The sequence below is a fragment of the Corvus moneduloides genome, chromosome 17 (assembly GCF_009650955.1).
Source record: "Corvus moneduloides isolate bCorMon1 chromosome 17, bCorMon1.pri, whole genome shotgun sequence".
Classification (NCBI taxonomy): domain Eukaryota; kingdom Metazoa; phylum Chordata; class Aves; order Passeriformes; family Corvidae; genus Corvus; species Corvus moneduloides.
The window spans coordinates 12,858,399-12,880,229 of NC_045492.1; the positions used below are offsets into that span (position 1 = coordinate 12,858,399).

The 21,831-nt window shown below is 45.5% G+C and overlaps 2 protein-coding genes across 3 annotated transcripts in view; both read left to right on the forward strand.

Annotated features, from left to right (window-relative positions):
* LOC116452672 (formin-F-like) overlaps nt 1–3,474 on the forward strand; it is a 29,542-nt gene extending 26,068 nt beyond the window's left edge. For both annotated transcript variants that reach the window (XM_032127328.1, XM_032127329.1), the window contains exons 15-17: nt 536–639; nt 1,740–1,823; nt 2,887–3,474. In XM_032127328.1, the coding sequence (XP_031983219.1) occupies nt 536–639; nt 1,740–1,823; nt 2,887–2,991 (293 nt within the window). In that variant the 3' untranslated portion in view covers nt 2,992–3,474. The remainder of the gene's footprint in view (nt 1–535; nt 640–1,739; nt 1,824–2,886) is intronic.
* A 9,885-nt stretch (nt 3,475–13,359) lies between these two features.
* Nucleotides 13,360–20,849, forward strand: CBLN4 (cerebellin 4 precursor). The gene is made up of 3 exons (XM_032127309.1): nt 13,360–14,434; nt 15,772–15,888; nt 18,374–20,849. Exons 1-3 carry the CDS (start codon nt 14,168–14,170, stop codon nt 18,569–18,571), a joined length of 582 nt encoding a protein of 193 aa, XP_031983200.1. The 5' UTR covers nt 13,360–14,167; the 3' UTR covers nt 18,572–20,849.
* The last annotated feature ends 982 nt before the right edge of the window (nt 20,850–21,831 follow it).

Below are 21,831 nucleotides of genomic sequence, written 5' to 3' on the forward strand. Positions count from 1 at the left end.
CACATCCTGGAGCTCGGTGCTGCAGGAACTGCCTGAGCACAGGGGAGGGAGATGCCAGAGGAGCCCCCAGAGCCCAGGCTGTGTCCTCTGTCCCCCCTTTCCCAGCAGGAGAGCTCCCAGGGAAGCAGCCCAGTGCCGGCTGACGAGAGTTCTTACTGTTCCACAGAGGAAGATTTCTGTTCTTTTCTCTTTGAAGGACCCCAGAGCTTCCTACAGAGAAATGTGGGTTGAAGAACGTTATTTCCATGGCTAAGCCAGTGCTCAGGCTGGGGAAGGTCAGATTTATGGCTGCTGCTTTACCACGCTCTCGCCCTCTGCGTTATCCTGCAGTTGCTGGGATGTGAGCACGTTTTTGCCATGAGAAAATGCCTCTTTCAGGAGCTCTACCTCAAACCAGGAAGTGAATACTCCTAGATAAATGTATTGTAGACCCATATTCTCTTAGATTTTCCTTGTGCCCTAAATCAGACAATTGCAGCCCTTTGGACACCTCTTCATGCTGCTGAAATTCCTCATTTTCTTTCCCTTGTGTTAGTTTTAAAAAAAGAATTGGAGAACATTATCCAGGGCAGGAGGCTCATTAAACCCAAAGCAAGCAAGGCAACACCCCAGGAGTCCCAGTTCTGCAAGGAACTCAAGGTAACTCTACCACACCCTTCTCATGGGCTGGAGTAAGGGATGAGTAACCTGGGAGTTTGTGCTGACACCTGGGAATCAGGAGGATTTGAGGGAAAGTGGCTTTTTACTCCCTTCTGGGGATGTCTCCTGTTGTAATTTGCAGCGTGGGAAGGGTTTTCAGGGTTTCTGCATCTCCTGCTTTTCCTTCCCAGGCGAATGGATGAGGAGCAGGCAGCCCCACGGCTGCCCACAACATCTGCTTTGGGATAATAGGGATTTTAGAGTGAATTTGTTATCATTTCTTCTGCCTCCAGAGAGGAGAGAAGAGAGCAGAGATCTGAGAATCACAGAATGGGTTGGAAAGGGCCTTAAAGATCATCCAGTTCCACCCCTGCCATGGAACACAGAACCATAAAATCCTTTAGGTTGGAAAAGCCCTTTAAGAGCACTGAATTCAAACCCAGCACAACTAATCCACGTCCCCAAGGGCCACACCCCCGTTCTTCTGAATCCCTCCAGGGATGGGGCCTCCAGCACTGCCCTGGGCAGCTGTGCCAGGGCTGGACAACCTTTTTGGTGAAGCAATTCTTCCTGAAATCCAAGCCAAAGCTCCCCTGGGGCAGCTCAGGTGTCCCCACCACGTCCATCTCTGCTGTCCCACACATCTTTGTGCTCCCAGGTGCTTCTTCCATAGACAGTAAGTTGTTGAGAATGTGGGTGTTACAAACAAAACAAAATTAAGAGGTTTCATTTCCAGACTTGTTTCTAAGGCCCCGTTCTGCCCTTTAAGGACCTGGAGCTTGGCAGTGTTTGCTGCACGTGCAAAAAGGCCAAACGTGCTGGAAATCAGGACCCTGTGATGCTTATTTGGCCCTGCCACTTTTAATGGATTTAGGTTTTGTCATTTCAGAATACAGTTAAAATTCTCTAGAGTTAATGTTTCTTTTTTTTCTTGTCTTTGATGTCTTAATGGTTGCAAAGAGATGTGTGTGCTGCTCTTTTGTGAAATGTGAAATTTTCATGACATGAAAATTTTGCCTTGAATGATCTTGTTTTCGCTGCTGTTTAATTCCTGCTTTAATGGTGTGCTCCTACAGCAAATTAAATTTATTTTATTACAGGATTTAATTCAGAAATATGAAGGGGATCTCTCCCAGCTGTCAAAAAGATGTGATGAAATGAAGAAGCTTTATAGCAACGTACTGGTACATATCATATTAAAATGCAATGAAAATAAAGCTACATTTCTTTTTAAAAGGGGAAGAAAGGAGTGGAAAGGAGCGCAAGGAATTCCCACTTGCTTTTTATTTATACTGGCTGTAGAAACAGAAAGAAAATCCCATATTTAACAGTCAGAGATCTTAAGGAAAGGGACAGAAATGCAGTGATAACCTCCGAAACTGGAAAAATCCTGGGATTAGGACATGACTTTACGTGGTGGTGGTGGTTTTTTGGTGTTTTTTTAACTTCTCCTATTTTATTTTGTGATGGGGGAGGGATTAGAAGCAGAGAAATTTAATGATCAGCAAATGTCACCCAGAGGATGCAGCCCAGGAGGACCTTTGGGGACCTGCCTGAGCAGACACTGAAGATTAATGAGATGTTTGACCATGGAAATTTAATTACAAACGTTCCACTAAAAGTAATATTTTCAAAAAGGCACCAGGGTTTCTTTGTGGCTCCTGCAAACAGGAATGGTGCCTCAGTGTGGGGCAGCAAGCTGGGTTTGTGTGCAGCACATAAACGAAGAACTCTGTCCCCAAAAAGATTGAGAAAGCAAGAAGAAAAATGTGGGACAATGAGAGAATTAACAACGAGTGGAAATGGGTGGGGGATACTGAACAGATTTAGACGTGGGGAGCCTTGTGCTGCAGGGAGGACTCTTCTGGAGTGGGGTACAGACAAATCTCTCCTGTTTCTCCTGAAAGCCCTGCTCAGGACGGGGTGCTGGGGGTGGCTGCTCCTGCTGCAGAGCTGAGGGGTGCCCAGGCAGTGCTGGGGTCCCCTCGTGCCTGCGCTGGCCTTGCCCTGCCCTGCCCCTCCTCGTCCTCCTCGTCCTCCTCGTCCTCCTCGTCCTCCTCGTCCTCCTCGTCCTCCTCGTCCTCCTCGTCCTCATCCTCCTCCTCGTCCTCATCCTCCTCCTCGTCCTCCTCCTCGTCCTCCTCCTCATCCTCCTCCTCGTCCTCCTGGTCCTCCTGGTCCTCCTCGTCCTTCTCCTCCTCCTCCTCCTCCTCCTGTGCTAAATATCCTTTTATTTCCGATTCCCAGGTCAAGTTTGGGGAGGCACCAGACCTGGACTCACAGGAGCTCTTTGGATGGATATCTTCGTTCATCAGGGAGTTCAGGAAGGCCTGTGCTGAAGTCACACCATAAGAGCACAAATTTTATGGAGAGCTGAGGGAAAGAGGAGTCCAGGAAACAACCTTTGGTTGTTTTTTTCTTTACTAATCAGTAGCACATTGCCAGCATCTCACCTGTGCAGCAGGACACCTCGATTTTGAGAGACAGTCGGTTTATAATGTGGAGTTTTTAAATGATGTTTAACCTGTAATATCACAGATCACTTATGACCCTCTCAATTTTGTGCTTTTTTTACCTTGACATCTCTATGTATTGAGAAAAGAAAAACACTTTTGACCTTTTATAATTTCTCTTTTCAATCTTGTCCTTTGAATACCCTGGCATCTGAGGCAGTTTTAATATTTTCAAGGAATAACGATCTGTGTGGTGATCTAATTTCTAAATAATTTACATGTTTTATGATGAAATGGGGAGCTGTTACCCGCAGAGGAGAATATTTAAACAAATTCTTGTTTATTTTGCTATTAAAACATTGCACCCTTAGTATGTAATGAAGAAAGTTTTTGGCTGAGTGTTTTATTTTGTCCTGTCCCCCTTAAGTAGGACAATAAAATAGTTCTTTTTATGGCAAATGTCATGTGTTTGCCATAAATGCTATAGAAATTAATCAATAGATAACGTTTGCATTGTCAGGAAGAGAAAAATGTCAGAGGAGCAAAATAAAAGTCTCATGAAGCATCGAATGGATACGGGAGGGAATTATCCATGGTTTTCAAAAAAGAAAATATTTCTGTTGTGTTTGTTGGCTTTTGCATGTTTCTAATTAGAGTAATTATCAGGAGCTCAATGTATGGGAGGAAAAGAGGCCGAGAGATGCAAGGACAAAACGGGTGTGTTGAACATGAACAGCAGAAAGGAGTTGTAAAAGGGCCCTGATAAAATCGGGCATTTTCTCTCCCAGCTTTGCAAACAGTGTGGGTTGAGAGAAAAGTGAATTACCTGATTTATTTTGGGTCTTTCTGCCCCGTGTTTGGGCTTTGATGGAAATGCTGAACTTGAGCACTAGGAGGAGTTGGGATTAACCTCTCTGAAAGGCTTAGATGCACTCACACGGCAGAATTCCATCATCACAGCCCTCTCTGAGCTGGCATTTAACGCTTCTCCATATCCAGCATCGCCTTTGCTGCTCCAGGTGTGACCTGGAACATCCAGGAGTTCAGGAAAAGGCCAGGACAGAGCCTGGCTGCTGCAGCACAGAGAATCTCAGTGCTGGGGCAGCCAGGGACAATCACCAGCAGTGCAGAGGCACTTGGACACTGCCTGGAAATTGGGGATGGAAGATTTTTTCCATGTCTGCACCAGCCAAATGTGTCATTTTGGCTCCCCAACAGTCTTTTGGAGCAGTTAACCACGTGCACTCATGTTTCTCAGAGGCAAAAGGAATGAAACAAAACCAAAATTAGCACCCCCGAGACTTACTTTGCATAAAAATATTTGCAGAAGCAATTCAAGTATTTAATTTTACACACAAAAATGTTGGCTGTATTTGCCTCGAGTCAGCATCAGAGCAATGATATCTCCAGGATCTGCAGATCCCACCCCTGATTTCTGCCTGGAAGAGGAAAATTCAATTTCTTTTGAATTCCTTGCACCCCTCATCCACAGTGGCCTGTGCAGTGCAGGTGCCTGCCGTGTAACCACCACTGGCACCTTTGGATGTGTGATTACAGCTCCAAAACCTGAGCTCTCTCCACTGGCATGGGAATCGTGTCAGATAATCCTGCATCCAAGGGCCATTTCCATGGATCAGGATCCCTGCATCCCTGAGCAGCGTTCGTGATGCCCATGATAGGTTTCATGGTTTTTTAGCTCCAAAGTCCTGGAAAGTCTCTTAACTGAGGATTCTTTCCTTTTATCCCCCTCATTACTTTTTTCCCCTCATTACTTTTCCCCCAAGTCTTTCTTCTCCATTATTTTATCTAGCAGCTTGTACTTGTTTTATAGCCCAGCTGGCACAGCCTCTTCCAATTAAAAATATATCCTGCCCAGTGGTCGATATCTGGGCCTTTGTGTGAACATCCTGGAGCATTAATTAAAGAAATTAATGCCCAAGCACCTTCTTGGCATGAAGTTCTATCCTTTCAGAGAGCACAAAGCTTTCCTATGGAGTGGGAGATGTTTCTGTTTTCCCAAATAAGCTGTTCCTTCAGTGCCTGGGAGCTTGAGACATCCCAATCTATTAATAAAAATAAATAGACTTCGTTCCCTACCTTGTTCTTCGTTTCTTTATTTAGCATAAGGCTGGGGTTTTTCAAGTCTCTTCAATTGTATTCTTGTGTTTTAGGGGTATAAAGAATAATGGTTTTTACACCTCAGTATTTATTTGGGATTAGATAGATGAGCTCCAGGTCTCCCTGTGGATAATGTCCTTGGAATCCCTCCTTAGCAGGTGATGGTTTCATCCTGCAAAAGTCATAAAAGTCAGAGCGTTGGGTGAAGCTTCTCTTTGTGTAGGTTATTGATATTAGGAGCAATCTGACCTGCAAAACTGCAGCATTTTTACATCTGGGCTATTTTTTTCACACAAAGCTGATTTTTGGCATGTTCTGGAATATGAAAGCTTAGTGAGGGTGTTACAGAAAGTTCTGGTCAGTGGAATTAATTTCAATATTCAGCTGTGTGGAGCAAGGCTCTCGGTCAGATCTGCACTGATCTTCCTCTGCTGACAGCTCAGCTGTGCCAGAACCGCTGGATCCAGGAGGAAAAGGAGACCTCTGTCCATGGCTTGTTTCCTCAAAATTCACATCCCTGGTAGGGTGAGCAGGAGCAGCAGGGACAGGGAAGATAAATTCTGTATCTCCTTTTGGACAATAATGGCCCTCAGCAGAACCACGGCTCAGAACAGCCCCGCACTCCAGGCTTGGAGCTCCCAGAAGAAACCCCTGACTCCAGGAAATGCTGGAAGAAATGGAGCTCATTTAGGCACAGGTCGCTGAAGGGATTTGAGCTCCCACAGGGGCACCACTCACAAGGGGTTTTCAAGAATTCACAGGCTGAAATACAAATATCTTTCCCCAGGGGCAGAATTTTCCCAGGGTTTCTTCAAACCGATGATGTGGAGAGCAGAGATTATCCAGCACTGGAGTCAGTGGAAAAACTTTAACTTCCATAAGTGCACAATTATATCCCAGGGCAGTGGCTGACCTTTGCTTTCCAGTTGTCCTGTTTTTTTTTCCCCCTTTCCTATTTGAACTGCAGGCACCAGGCAGAGTGCTCCTGCTAATTTGTATAAATGAGCAGTAAAAATAAAACTTGTGGTCACTTGGAAGGTGTTCTATGCAGAAATCTTTGATGCTGCTTATGAATACAGGTTTCTGGTTTGAATTAATGCCTTTCAAATCCAAACCAGTTTTAGGAGAAGGGAAAAAGGGTGTTGGATAAAGAGAATAAAAGTGGGGTTTCTGAAAGGGCACCTGTTGGGTGCTCACTGTACAACAGCTAAGGCCTGAAAGAGTTGGAAAATCCTCACTCTTGTGCTCAGGAAGTTGCTGGCACAGAAAAGCCACAAAGAAGTTTTAAACTGCTCATCCTAAAGAAGAACATGCGGAAAATTCAGGCCTGGGGCTGTTTTGATGAAGAGCTGAGGTGGCTCAAAGATCTCCTGGACAGATCCTTCCCTGCCTCGATCCCAGAGGTTGGGATGTGAATATTCACAGGAACAAGATTCCAGTCCCTGAGTGAACGGCTCAATCAGGCTGCCAAAATGCTCAACTGGTAAGTCTTCCCCCTAAATTCAATGTAAATATTCGTTTTTTCACTGTTTAGCATGTACTAAAAGCTTTATTCTCAGAGTAACAAAGAACAGGAGAGCCTTTGAAAGCTCCAGCTCATTCTCATGCAGGTGTGAATACTTTGTGAAAATAAGATTTTCTTTAGCACTAACTTGAATCCTTCACCTCACAGCACGGTGTGATGTGCCTGAGCAGCCCAGTGGCTTTTTGGGTGTACACTGAAATGACTGCAGGCATTGCTAAATGTGCTTTAAGCCTTCCCACTTGCTACCTATTTACCCAGGGATGAATTCTGCCCACTGGGAATATTCTATACAACGGCAGTCATCAGTAATTAAACAAGAGAAAGCCACAAAGTAACTAAATATTGCTTTAAGCTCATTTGACAAATAAGGCATTTGAAACAAAAGGTCTCAGATGCAGATTTGAAGTCCCTGGATGCAATTCAAAAGTGCTGCAATGTGTTTAGAAACATAAATCACTGACACACTTTTGCAAAAGGGTAAATAACTGGTGATCTCTGCTGTGGTGATGTCATTTGCTCATAAGCACTGACCTAAAAAAACCCCAAACCCCAAGGGTTATTGTCCATAAAGATCAAGTACTGATGAGAAGATTTTTACCAAAATTCTTCCTGTGGCTCCTAGAAATGTTCCTGGACAAGCTCTGTAGGACTCGGCCTGAAATGGTGCAATTATAAATAGAAATTTGCTCAACTCCAGTCCAGGAACTTTTCTGAGTCAGTAAATAACTCCCAGATGACATCCCAAGTTGCTGTCATTAATACTGAAGCTTGCTCCTTGGAGTGCTGCCACTTGAGACAATCTGATCTCTCACGTTGCCATCAGGAATTAAGCTGATTAGGAAAATCAGACCCCTTCCAAATCCTGTAGATTATGGATTTACTGAACTTGCCCTGTGAAAGGACAACCTTGCTGGGATGACTCTGCTCTCCAAGTCCTGGCTGTGGTGGATGAAGCAGCTCTCCAGGTTCTTGGCCCAAAAGGCACAAAAATTGGTGTTTTAGGTGTGTAAATCTTTTTCTGCATTTGTCTCTCCCTTTCTGCAGGCAGGAAAGCTGTGCTGGCACCCTCCCCAAAGGGCTGGAATTCATGCAAAAAATAACTTCTGTCTTAAAGCTTTTTTTTGTCTGAATCCCTTGAGACTCAGATCTGCTCATTAACACTGATCTTGAACTCATCCCGAGGGAGAGCTTTGAGACAAAGCTCAGTGCAATGCGGGCAGAAATTTTCTTACCTGCTGAAAGACAATGTCTCAAACTGAAAATTCCAAGGACTGGGATTGGTGTAGGCTGGGATTCACACACTGCACGGTAGGAAGTGACTTTTGGAATGGAAATCTTTCAGAAGGACACCCTTGTCAAGTACTTTGACCTCACAGTGGTTACTGCATGCAGATCTCCAGCAGTGTTTACTGGATGGTTGGTTTTAACCTTTTCCCTTAGGTTTTCTTTGTTCATTTTGGAGAACTCACGAGTTCATTCAGCTTTGCTTATTTAGGCCTCTGCAGATGGAGCTGTCCTGGGGTTGTTGCACCCTTTGCCCTGACACGAGCCATTGCAAGCATCTTGTCTGCTGCAAAAAAGGCTCAAAAAACTGTTGGAGGAGCAGAAAAACTGGGGCTTCCAAAAAACCATTCATTTTTGGAAGCCAAATACTGGGGAGAAGAAGTAAAAAAGGTGACATGGCATGTTCCTGTCCCAATTGCCAAGGATTTCCTAGAGATTTGGAGGCTGTGCCCGGCTCCAGAGATTTGCTCTTATGATATTTATTCTAAAACAGGAGGAGGAAAACTCAGCTACTTCCAGGTGCCCTGCTGTGATTTTTCTGTTTCCCAGCAGTGTGTAAATGTGTCAGGAGCAGCTGATGTGACCCTTGCAGGGAGGCTGGACACCAATCCCAGCAGCAAAAGGATGCCTTGGAAGGTGGTGAGTGAACAACCAATCCCTCCAATAGAAAAAAAATCAAACCCTCCAATATATAAAAAATCAAACCCTCCAATACATAAAAATCAAACTCTCCAATACCTAAAAAATCTGTAGAAGTTGGCACATCTCAATAGATGGCACTAAGAATCCTAATGCAAAGCCATTCCCTGTGGCTTTCTCCCCAAATATCAGCACAAGCCTTCCAGTCAATCCAATCCCTCTAAATCTCAAACAAGCAATCTGATCAATGGACAACCTCCTGTTCACTGCTTGTTTTAATGCAAATGACTCCCTCAGCAGTGCTAGTCTTAATTTTCCATTGGCCCTTGATGTGGAACTCCTTTGGTGAGAAATAAATCCGGGACAAGTCCTCCTGAGGGGAGGTGATCTGTGCACCTCGATGGATGTGGAGGGAGATGCATTAAATTTCACCACTTCATGAGCTCATTTTTCTCTGTTTCCTTGACACCAAATTAGCACACAAATACATCCACAAAATATATTCAACATTTTAAGCTAAACTGACCACCAGCAGAGTGCTGGAGCCTCTGCAAACTCCATCCTGAGTGTGGAACAAACCCCTTTGTTTGATCCTTCCCTCCTATCAAAAGGGGAAGCTTCTCCTGCCAGGCTGTTTTCCTGGTTTTCTGACTGTATCATCTGATTTTCTTGCATTTGAGCAAAAATCTCACTTCCTGCCTCATTAAAATGCTGTTGAAACACCCAAGATCACTCCCTAGGTCAGGGCAGAGCTTTGTAAAATTATTTATTTCACAGGATTGCACAGATGGATCAGGAAAATTAACAGAAAAACGTGGGAAAAACAGGAGATCTTTCCTAGACATGAACTGAAGTACAGTAGTAAACCAAGACTTAAATTTTGCTTTATAACAAGTTTTAAATGCAAATACCTGCTTTAAAAGCAGTTAATGTATGTGCTTGATTTTACGGTCTTAATCCACCCAACCCCTGTTTTTACAGGAGGTTTAAACATGTCAATACTTCCTGGAAGTATTTTGAATACACATAAATACAAGGAAATATCGAGCTATTTGTGGATAGTTTAGTGAGGATTAATGATGGCATTTGCTGGCCTGTTGGTGGCAAACAACTGACTCCTACCTGAGGTCTAGGAAGGAGCAAAAAGAACCTCCAGGGTCATATTTTGCTCTCACTTTCACACTGATGTAATCCCAAAGTCTGTTGGACTCAGAGCCAGAAACATTGGGATATTCCCAGACATCCATCAAGGAGCAACTGCTGCTGGAAGGACTGGCAGCATCTGCCTGGGAGCATTTCAAACCCCAATTTTCACTGGGTGCTTGGGGCTGGGGTGTGCTCACCTGTGGTCAAAGAGAAGCTCTGGCTGCACGAGAAATGCTGAATAAAGACCTCAAATGCCAGAGCTGTCAGCAGATCTGAGCAGTGTTACCTTCACACATGCAGGCATCCTGCTGACTAATTTTCTTAATCACCTCCAAAATTCACAGGGAGTTTTAAAATTCTGTTTGCTGAGGAGGCCATCAAAACACAGATTTATCATAGCAGAGTGTCAGGGAAAATAAAGCAGCCCAACAAATACAGGCAGAGGATTGGTTTTTATTGTGTTCTCTGTTCTGCTGCTTCAGAAAATAAAAAAAATTCTTGAAGATGGGATGGACTGAGGAGAGGTACATGGAAATAGGCAAACTACAGAAAAGGCTTACTTCAAAAACCAAGGAAAATTGAATTTCAGACTAAAATAAAGCAAGGAAAATCTAGGCTTGAGTCTGCATCAGTGTGAATTAAAGACCAAAACCTTCTATTCATTGTAGGCACGTGTAGAGCTGAAGATTTTATTATATTCCTATAGGATTGCTTCGCATATTATGCTTATTTAAATGAAGTGAAATTTACTTCATAAAATATTTACAGCCTGTTCTTAAGAACCATCAGGCTCATTAGCCAGGTGAATTTGTCTTGGGTTTGGCCAACAAACTGTTTGAGCAGCAGAGAACCACGGGCCAGCTGTCTGGGAGCCAACAGCCAGATGGAGATGCCAGCCAGCTCAGGAATTGCAATCCCAGCCTGAAAGGATGTCAGAGCACTGGGAAAAGCCTGACCACGGAGCTCCACGAGCACAGGTGGGGATTGCCATCAGTATTCTGGGATGGAATCCCCCCCCGTGCCCCCTAATCTCACGTCTCCTCATTAGGGTGGGCTCGGCAGAGCACAGAGATGGGGGGAGATCCTGGGAGGGGCTGGGGGTGCTCAGCTCCCTGCAAAAACCTCTCCATGCTCAGCAAACAGAAAGCTCAGCCTGGCAGAAGGGAAGAATAATTAGGCTGAAGAAGAAAGGCAAGGAGAGGAAGGAGGGCTCTGTCACCAAGGGGTTAGAAGGATTCCAAAGGCCTCCAGACACAAGCACGGAGCTCAAAAGCACGAGAGGAAGTCTGAGGCAGATTATTCCTCCCTTTTGTGAGGCAAATGACTAATTATACAATGCAAGATGTTCTGTTTCCAAAGAGATTTGGAAGGTATCATGCAATATTGATACAGAAATCTTATTTAATGCAGGTTTACAAGGCAAGAGGTAGAAGGAAATGTAAATGCAAACATGGTGTTTTATCCTGATTCTCCCTGTGGCTCTTCCCTCTGTCAGAAAGCCTCCTCAGTGCTGGGGGTCTCCTGTGAAACAGCAAAATTCTCCCAGCTGGAGGCAGTTTTAGGCTTCCACAGTGTGTCCAGAAAGGGAAAGATGCTGTGAGCTTAATCTAACTGTTTCCATTGTTGTGTACTGTTGCTATTTATTTTACTCATTTTTCTTTCAAAGGAAGAAAAACCAAATCCCTGTTAGCAGGAGCTGGATCAATACTGGGAAATTCTGTCAGATAAAATAAGAGCAATCATAAACCTTGTTGCTTATGAATTAAATGCAAACTCCACTTTTCAACTCACCTCTCCCACAGCATCCCCTGCAAACTTCCCTCATTTTGCTCAGCAATCAAAGCCCAGCCACCCAAACAGAGATTGTTACAAATAACCTCGGAGCTCTCTTCCTTCTGCTTGGCTGGGAAGAAAGGAGGAGGTGTTTCCTGGTATCAGATATTTTGGTGATAGGGACGCTCCAGGCTGCTTCCTTAGGTGGATTATGGATATTATTTCTAGCCCTGATGTCTCTTGGAGGAGCACATGGAGAACGTTCATGGCCATGCCCCAGCTCTGCTCTGGTCCAGGTGTGGGGTCCCCTGGCCAAATCCCAGTGCAGTGAAAGTCATCCCTCTCTAATCCCAGCACAGGGAGGAGCTGGAGCTGCTGGAGAGAGTCCAGAGGAGGCACCAGGATGAGCAGAGGGATGGAGCAGCTCTGCTGGGAGGAAAGGCTGGGAGAGCTGGGATGGTTGTTACTGGTGCTGTTACTTGTGCAGTGTTAAAAGGCCACTCAGCAGCTTTAGGGACAGAAGAGATTTGAAGCAGTTGAAATAGTCTGGAAATATTTATATTTAACTGTTTGTATTTATTTACAAAACACTTTTCCCACAGCTTTGTTTTGCTAGAGTCCTCAAACTGGTGTTCCTGTGCACAGGAGGGAATCTTTTAATCTGCAGCTCAAATTTCTACAAGAGGTACAAAGTTGTGCTCAAGTATTTGTTTGATTTCTAGTTTCCTTTCCTGACAGTAAGTGGTGCCTCTCAGCTGGACCCTTCCATCCATCTTTGTTGTGTCACTGAGCAAGAGGATGTTGATGCATTCCTAGAAAACAGAAGCATTTCTTTTTGCCTCTTGCCTGATCAACGGGATTCTTTAAAATTTGAGTCTGGCCTTCTGAATTTTAGGGAGTTTGATGCTTGCTAAGAAGACTTTTGGCTGCTTTACGGCTTCTCAAAGACTTTGCTGAGTTCTGCAGAGTTAATGCTTCACCCTTGGTTCTCTGCATCAACTGAAAACCAGTCCCAGCTCACACTTGCCCACAGTGTGAGCTTTGCTGTTCAGCAGAGAGTGGATTTTGGTGCTTTTTATTCCTCCTCTTAGTTTCCTGTTGCTTGTTTAATTTCTTCTGTCTGCACCCAGAGATGCCTTGGGCAAGCGGGGAATGGAGGCTGCTGCTGTTAATGGTTGGCACAGGACGTATTTGTTGCAAAGCTGTTACAGGCACAAACAATTTGCTGTACTGAAAGGCATCTATCTAAAAATCATTTGCTCAATTTCTTCTAAACTGTTGGCGCTTTTTTGGTTTGGATAGAAATCTGTGTAGCCAATTCTGCGTCTGGGAGCACTGTGCCACTTCTGCCAGCTCCTGAAGTGAGTTTAGGTTTCACCATGAGACTATTTCAAACAGGGCCAGGCAATGCAGGAAGGGTCTTGTCCAGAAGCCATCAGCAGCACCAAGCCACTCATGTTTTTAATAATCTCGAAATTCATGGGAGAACTACGCTAAGGTACCTGCTCAGTCTCCCAATCCTTCCAGTACACACCACAAAAGTAAATTAATCAGAGACAGAGGTGTTAAATCACACCATAACCATGTGGCAGCACCGTGAGGTGGCACCTGGCCACGTTAATGCTCGAAGAGGAGGCAGGAAAGTCCTGCCGGTGACCTCAGGGTGTGATTTGAGGAAAGCTGTTCCCTCCTGCGTGCTCGGGGTGTCCTGCCCCGAGCCCAGCTGCAAACACCTGCACAGGAGCTCCGTGCCCTGGGACACTCCCGCAGGTTCAGTGCAGCCTTGCAGGCTGCAGCGCTTCCCCATCCTCCTCCTCCTGAAAATCGGGGGTGTTGCGATGTCCTGGCGCTTTCCCTTGGGCTTTGCAGCCGCTTCAGAAGTTGCCTGGGAGGACAAGAGTGTGTGTGAGCAGGGGCAGTTCCGAGGGGAGGCTCCCTGGGGATGAAACCTCGAGCCTGCCCCGCTAGGTGAGAACTGGGCAGGTTTGTTCTGACACAGCTGCTGCGGAGGGGGGGATTTGTGGCGGGGGAAGATAGAGAGAGAGAAGTGCAGTGTGCAGCACCCTGCCGCTGCTATCAGAGGCAGGATCTGGCAGTTCTGGGGGAAGGTGCCACCTCTCCGCTCCGCCACTCCGAGCATCCTGGATCTCCAGCTCGAATTGCCGGCAGCGGCGATCATGGCAGCGCCGGATGGGTTTATTTCTTCGCCACCTCTCGTTTCTCTCTCTCAGCAATAATTCACCTGAGGGCTTCTTTTTCCCCCGCCTCCCCTTCTCGCGCTCTTTTTTGATGTGCAGAGAGGGGAGAAAAGGGCGTTCTGGACAGCGCGTATTTCGCTCGGCAGCTTTTTGCGGCGCGCTTTAAAGAGCTCGCCAAAGGACCCGGGAAGAGAGAGAGAGAGAGAGAGAAAGAAAGAGGGGGGAAAAAAAAAAAGAGCACGGCACAAAGTGGTGGTGGTGGGAGGAGAAGGCGAGGAGAGAAGAGCCGGCGGGCAGGAGCCGGCGGAGAGCAGAGCCGGAGCAGCGCGGTGTGTGCGCGGAGCCGCCCGCGGTGGCCGGAGCGGGGCGCGGAGCGGCCGCGGGTGCGGACCATGGGCTGGCGGCTGCTGCTGCTGGCCCTGGCGCTGGGCGGCCGCGCCGCCACCGCGCAGAACGACACCGAGCCCATCGTGCTGGAGGGCAAGTGCCTGGTGGTCTGCGACTCCAACCCGGCCCCCGACGCCAAGGGCTCGTCCTCCTCGCCGCTGGGCATCTCCGTGCGGGCGGCCAACTCCAAGGTGGCCTTCTCGGCCGTGCGGAGCACCAACCACGAGCCCTCCGAGATGAGCAACAAGACGCGCATCATCTACTTCGACCAGGTGAGCGCCGCGCCCGAGGGACCGCGGGGCCGCTGCACATCCCCCGCGCATCGACAGGTGCTCGCCCCTTCCCGGATCCCGGCTAAAACTTGGGAATCCACCCCGAGGCGGAGGGGCAGGGCAGGGCGAGCTGAGGCTGGGGGCTGCAGAGGTTCCCCATTTGCCCCCCGGGAGGGGCCCCTCCGCACCTGCGGCCCCGGGGAGAAGCGGGGACCGAGCCCGGGAGGTGCCGGGCTGGCAGCGCTCGGTGGCACCGGGGGGTGGCACGGCCCCGAGGGGCTTGGGGACAGGGGGACCTCAGGTGCAGCCTGTGTAGGGTTTAGACGGTTTGTTCAGCTTTTGAGAGGGGAAGAAGAGAGAATTTTTAGGGGAAATCCTTTAACTTTCCCTGCACAGTCCGAGGTTCACGGTCCAGCTTTGCTCAGCTCAGCACCAATGTTAACGTGCAGATACCAACACACGTTTTAATGCCAGCTCCTGTCCTGGGGCGAGCCCAAAGTCATTGAGACTGATGGTTCTTCTCGTTCCTCCACCCTTCTGTGGTGAGCAGTGAATTGTCGTGGCAGCTGGAGCCAGATATGCCCCACAGCTTGGTATTGGCACTGTAAGTGACCCTAAAACTCCATGGACAGTCCTAGAGGCTTCCGAGGGCTGTGCCTGGCACAAAAGAGCCTGGAAATACCAATTAAAATAAAGCACAACGAAGTGGAATGAAGGCAAAAGGCAGTCATTGCAGAGGATGTGTACCATACTGGTGATGCACTCATTTCATATCTTCCCCTCTGTCACTTGCCTCTGTTTAATTAAACCCAAATCATTATTAGTGCCTGTAAGAACAACTGAAGCCAGTTTTTGCTGGGATGTGCCGGGTATTCCAGTAAGTCAGCCTGGCTGTGAACTGGGAATGACTCCTGTCATTCATGCAATCCTTCCTCACACTTGGTGCTTGGGGAAGGCAGTGTTGGCTTGGCCGTTGCTTTTTAGCCAAAAGCCGTGAGCCACTCCCAGGACTGGTGTTTGGATGTCATTTCGGGGAAAGATGAACAAAAATGCCTTTTTAAAAACGTGTATGGAAGAAAGGACTTGAAGGTATGGTATAGTATCAAAGTAAGAAATAATTCTCACCTTAGTTTATTTGTAGTAAAGTTGTCCTATAGATACAACTAAATACCCATTTTATGAGTTATTCCAAAGTAAGCGACAGAAAATGAATAAACCAGCTTAGATGTAGATTTAAAATTTTCCGTGGGTGAATGGTTTCTAAAGTTGATAATCTGTATTTTCATTTAGCACTCACTACCTGTACTAATCCCCATGCTATATTTTTCTGTTTGTAGATCCTAGTAAATGTGGGCAATTTTTTCACGTTGGAGTCTGTCTTTGTAGCACCAAGGAAAGGAATTTACAGTTTCAATTTTCACGTAATTAAAGTCTATCAGAGTCAAACAATTCAGGTATGTTGATCGAGTATTATTACAAAATCTTTATTTAAATTGTTTGTTTAGGATAGGGTCTTGACTGAGCACAGGAGCATTTAACAGGATTTTAAGGAAGAATAGTTTAGTTTACAGCAACCTGTGGTGTTGACTTCCTAGCAGCAGAGTCAATCATTTAAACAGAGCAGCTGAAATAAGGCAGAATCCTCACCTCAGGTAAATCACCACAGCTTCACTTCTGTGCCATGAATATCTGGGTGACATAAAGCATTCAAGAGAGGGAATGTTCCAAGAGTAAAAGAGAGCTCTGTTGAAAAGTTGTGTTTTGCTGCAGGTTAATCTCACTGTGTGGAACACAGGAGTTCTGGGTACCAGATTTGAGTATTTTTGGAACAATTTGTGCCCTGGCTCCTGGTGCCAGGTCCCTGGTTATGCCCTCAGTGTGCTGAGGACCAAGGTTGGTTATATCCCTACAGCAATGTCTTCTAGGGAGCCTTTACAGCAATTTAAACTTCATTTTTTCACTATATAATGTACAAAAGATGTGTCATATATTAGAAAAAAGGGGTAATTTTGCACTTTCTTCTGTAGCTTAATAGCAACGGAGCTGCCTCATTAAATACAAGAGGGAAAAGCCTCCAAGTTCCTGAACATCCCCTTGCTGAGCCAGCAGCAAATTCCTTGAAGTAATTCCTTAATCTTCCTGCCAGGTCAGGCAGTTGCTGTGACACCTCCTGGCTTCCCAGGGCTGGAGTAACATCTGTGGCTTCCCTTGTTTCCACCCACGAGACCTCCAGGTTCATTGAAGTGTCTGATGCTTTTCCCTGCTCTCTCCTGCTCCTGGACGTGTTTTTAAGGCTGCCAGGCTGAGCTGAGATGGATATCTGCAGGAGGAGTGATCAGACATTTCTCTGTGGCTGCTCTGCCTCTGCATTGCTGGCTCTGGATTTCCCAGGAAAAGTGTGAATGGTGGAGATGGGGAGAGCTGGTGGAAGCCACAATCCTACCTCTGGTGAAATTCCCCTTCAGTTTACTGTGTAAAATCCTAATTCCAATCAGGTCAATTACAAAGCCTTAAATAAAACACTGGCCTCATGAAAATCTCTGTAGTGAGCTTATAGGCTGTTTAATGTGCTCAAAATGTGTTCTTTTCACTCTCTTGAATGCTGAAGGTTGAATAACTCTGTCAGCCACTTCAGTGGATTTCAAATGCACAGTATCAGGAAAGATGCCAAGCTTTGGGTTCTGGAAGTCCAGCTCGGACTTTGGTGTTTCACAAAGCAGGAGCTCAAACCTGGGAGTTTGGGACTCATGGCAGGGAATGTTCCAACCTGTGCATGGCCTGAAATCTTTCAGGAGTAAGAGATTCTGAAGGGATGGATGGGTTTGCTTGGCTCTGTTTTGGAACAGTCAGTGTGAGACCAAGCTGTCCAAACCTGTGATGTGTCCTCTGATTAAATTCCTGTAAGATGATGTGAGGAGAACCTGATGGTACAGAAGGAGTGAGATAAACCCAAGCCAAGCAATTAGTAAAGCCTTGATGCCCTTTTTCTGTGTGGTAAATGGGGAGGAGAACTGGAAACCATTGGAGTGGATCAAACTGGTTTGAGTCTCAGCCACATCCAGACTGAAGCCCCACTAAATCACCTGCAGGCTTCCTGCACAAGTGATGTTCCTCTGCCCCCACAACATCTGTCAGTGCCATTAAATATCATTAAAGTGCAATGGGTTCCCCGGAGACTCCTGATTAAGTGGATTTCCCAGACAGGTGAATCCCAAATAAATACCAGACCCTGCTGCCCTGACTTCTGCTGAGCACTAATTTATTCTGTGGTGACTCCCATTAAAATTAATGGGAGCATATGCAAGGCCAGCAGAGTGGATGTGGGTAAGCATCCCATAATTCACCCCCTGTGACTGCATTAGAGCTGCTTGGAATGGAAAAACAGAGCAAAGCTGATCATTTGCCATGGGGGAAATGAAAAATGCCTGGAACTGCTCATTCCCCCAGGCCCTGCCCATCTTTATTAGAGATGCTGCTTTCAGAGCACAGGCTGTGCTGGCTTGCAGAAGTGTTTTACAGAAAAAATGGAGTGAGTTTATAAAGCTAAAAGTCAGTTCTAAACTTTAGAACCAGGCTGCCATCTGTATTGAGAGGGACACACATTTTGTTCCCAGTGCAGTGTAAGCTCCCAGCCCATTGTGGTGCCTCTGACACCTCGTGTCACATCTCTTGGTGACCAAACTTATTGAAAATACCTTTTTTTTTGCTCCTGTGTGACTAAATAATCCCTGAGATAGGCAAAGTGATACAAACTGAGGTGATGCCTCACTCAGCTGCAGGTCCAGCTCACATCCATTTGCTTTTGCCAAATAAATGTCATTACTGGTTTAAAACAACCCAAAAAGCACTGAGGATCGGGCCCTTGCACTGTGGTTAGTATTCAGGGGTGGTTCTTGATGTTTTGCTGTTAATTAGAGCTTTTCAGGGCTTCCCTTGCAGGTGAATTTGATGCTGAATGGGAAGCCAGTGATTTCTGCTTTCGCTGGGGACAAGGACGTCACCCGTGAAGCTGCCACTAACGGGGTCCTGCTCTACCTGGACAAGGAGGACAAGGTTTACCTGAAACTGGAGAAAGGGAACCTGGTCGGTGGATGGCAGTATTCGACATTCTCTGGCTTCCTGGTCTTTCCCCTGTAAAGTCAATTCTCCTGTGACATCCATCCCGGTGTGGACTCATCCTTGCCTCTGTTTACATGAAGATCATTTTGTCATCATGGCAGTGGTGGTTCTTTATTGCTTTCTCATGGGTGATTTTGGATTCTCTCTCTATGGATTTTGGCCCCATCTGAACTACTCAGAAGTCTCACAGAATTTTGTGTGTTCAAATACAGTATCTTTGGACTGAGACTAGAGCAGACAATAAATATCAATGCTTAAGGTTACAGTCTAAAGCTCTGCAAGATTTATTCCAATTTCATTTTCTGGACTTACTTTGTGGAAGAAGTGGATTTTCTCTAACTGTGAAAAGACTGGCACCAAGTCTTTCATGTAGGAGAGTTTGAGTTCAGACTCCAGTCAAGAGTTAGTGTGTTGCTGCCAAAGAACTGTGTATTGATAAATTGGTCACACGTGTTTCTGTCCCTGGGACTGGACTGCCACGATCTGTTCCATTGTCTTAGGAAGGTAATTCTTACTGCTAAGTGGTCGGCTTGAGTTCTCCTCTGCGTGTTGTGTGCTGGATGGTTCACCCAAATATTTAAGCTCAGTCACAATCAAGTCCAGCCTCCATAAACCTAAGGGGTTATGGATGTATTTTGGTTGGATACGGAAGGGGTTCCTCTTTTCCATGTGCTGATTCCTAAAATGAAAAGCAGATTATAACCATTCAGACAAAACTCCCCAGGGTTAAAGGTGATCATTCAGGCACAGCTTTACAAAAAACAGCTTTGCCCTGCAGGACACCTCACACTTGTTCTTCAATTTTAATTAACATGATTGATAATTACTGCTTTATTCAGCTCCTGAGGGATTCCTTCCTTAGACACAACCACTTTGTCAGCTGGAGATGAGATCCCCTTGTTTGTATTTCTGTGTATTTTCCAACCCTTCTGTTGTGTTAAAGGTCTTTTCTGGTTTTGCCTTAACTCCACAGCTGTATAAAATTTTAGGTCATTTGTTCAACAAATATGAAATCCAAATAAGCGGTACCTAACTTGGTACAAAAGCTTCCCAGCTTTTTGTACAGGTCATGTGAATTCATAAACTTATTTATTATCTCATTGTTACATAATAAAGATTAATATATGTTAGCTGAATTTTTGACCTTTGGATTTTGGAAGTCGCTTCATACTATTTTTTTATTGGATATAATTGTTATATGCAAAATGGAAACTGCCCTGGGAGGCAGGAGAACTGCCACGAGTTAGTGTGGCAGAATCCTGGAGGTAATGAGAGGGATCGAGAAATAACCTATGCATTTTATTTAAAAATAAAATTTAGGCAGAAATCCTGGCCTCACTGAAGTTGGTGTTCAGAATCACGTTGATTCCAAAGGATTTTGGATGAAACCTGTTCTTTAGGTTCTGCCATCAGCACCAAACTCCAGTGCCATCAGATTGAATATTAAATAAAATGATTTTCTCATGAGCTGCTAATGAAAGCTTCATCCCTCGTGCCCCAAATACTCTGAAGTGATGGATCTTTGTGCCTTGTGTATCAGGAAGGATGTGGTTCTATATTAAAAGTTTCTGTGTACTTGAAAATGTTGTTGGGTGGAAGCATCTGCAGCAACCTGGGAGCTTCCCTAAAGGCCAGTTTGGGCTGGGATTTGCTGCTTTTGGGACCTGGTTCCAATTCCTTCCCTTGCTGGCCAAGTGCAGTGTGTCCTGTTGATATTTCACTGATTTAAAATCGAATTCATGGCTGGTTGGTGCTCCTTGTAAAAACATCAGGGAATCAGTGGCACAGCACTGTGCCCAAATTCCTGATTGTCCAGCACCTACCACCCAGGACTTTTTGGGCAGTTTCAGGAGGATTGGTGGGTACTTTGCACTCCTGTGAGATAAATCAGATGAGAAGGTGATTTCTTGGACCCAATTTTCTGTACTGACCACTGCAGTTGGGGAAGAAGTGGAAGGACCTGGCAAGAAGGTGAAAGATTCACATTGCTGAAAAATATTAAAAAGTTGTGATGAGCAATCAAAAATGTGTCCCTGCTGTACCCCCAAAATGTGTGTATATAAATATATGTATATCTAAACCCCCTGGAATTGCAGATCGTAGTTTGCATGATGTTATAAAGAGGTTACTTGTCCTAAGAGTTTATTTCAGAGGGGAGCATCAATATTTTGTATAAAATTGGTAAAATCTGCAATCTCACCTTGCCCATGGATATATCTGTAATGTAAAAGAAGTGTTGCTACTGAGACAGAAGAAAAACGGCATTAAAGGTGTCAGTATAATTTCAGAATGATAAGTGTATCTAACTTCTTTCATCTGTAAACACGTGATCTTTAATGGCTGCCTTTAGCATCCAGCAAAAATCCTCAACCATCTCATTATTGCCTTGATTGCCCCTCAGCAAAACATTTCTGATTTCTTCAGAGTCATTAATGCTTATTTCAACTTGAGCTGGAGAGACTGGGAAGTTGTTCCGTGGATACTCCTTGATGGAAAGTGCTTCTAAAATCTGTTGAAAAGCCTGCACAAATAATTACCAACTAATTATTTTGCTGGTCAAAGCAAAGGTTTAATTGGAGTTGCTGTCATCACACAGGGCTGGGCACTCAGAGGTGGCCTCTAGGGACAGGCAGGTCCCATTTAAACATTTAATTAAGAGCAAACTGTGAGGTTTAGACACAACTTGAGCTACCAGATCTTGTCCTCATTTTTGTGTTGTCCCACCACAGCTGTGCCAGCAGGAGCTGCTCCCAGAAGAGAGAGGATGAGCCAGGCTGGATGGAGCCAGGGCTGGAAAATGAAATTCCTTTTCCTTCTGCCTTCCCATGTCCCGCATTTTCCTGTTGGGAAGCAACGGCTCAGGAGACGCTTCACTTTTTAAAGGGTATTTAAGATTAGAGGTTTGATTGTTTTCAAAGAACTTAAACCCTGTGTTGAGCTGCACTGTAAAGGTTAGAGCCGACTTTCTGATCCTCTCCAGTTCCAGCAGACTCGTTGATTTTGGGGAGGGCAGGATTCCTCCCCCTGCTGCACAGTGGGAGGATCTATACCCACATCCTTTACCCACTTTGCAGGGAACTTTGTAGCTGACAAAGTTGATTGTGCAAAAAAACCTTTTAGCCACGTGTGGTAAGGACAAAAGAAAGAAGTTCCTTTCTGAGAAGAAGAGATTTATTATCAGTGATGTCTTTATGAATGAGATCAGTATTTTTACTTTTTATCTGGTTTATTTATATCTTATCCATATTTTATCATGGAAAACCCCTCTCTAATTTCCT

Excerpts from the sequence above, each read along its gene's own strand:
- CBLN4 (XM_032127309.1), top strand. The coding sequence starts at position 14,168 with ATGGGCTGGCGGCTGCTGCTGCTGGCCCTGGCGCTGGGCGGCCGCGCC. Across the intron at positions 14,435-15,771 it reads GCATCATCTACTTCGACCAG|ATCCTAGTAAATGTGGGCAA; the intron begins GTGAGCGCCGCG and ends TTCTGTTTGTAG. Across the intron at positions 15,889-18,373 it reads ATCAGAGTCAAACAATTCAG|GTGAATTTGATGCTGAATGG; the intron begins GTATGTTGATCG and ends CTTCCCTTGCAG.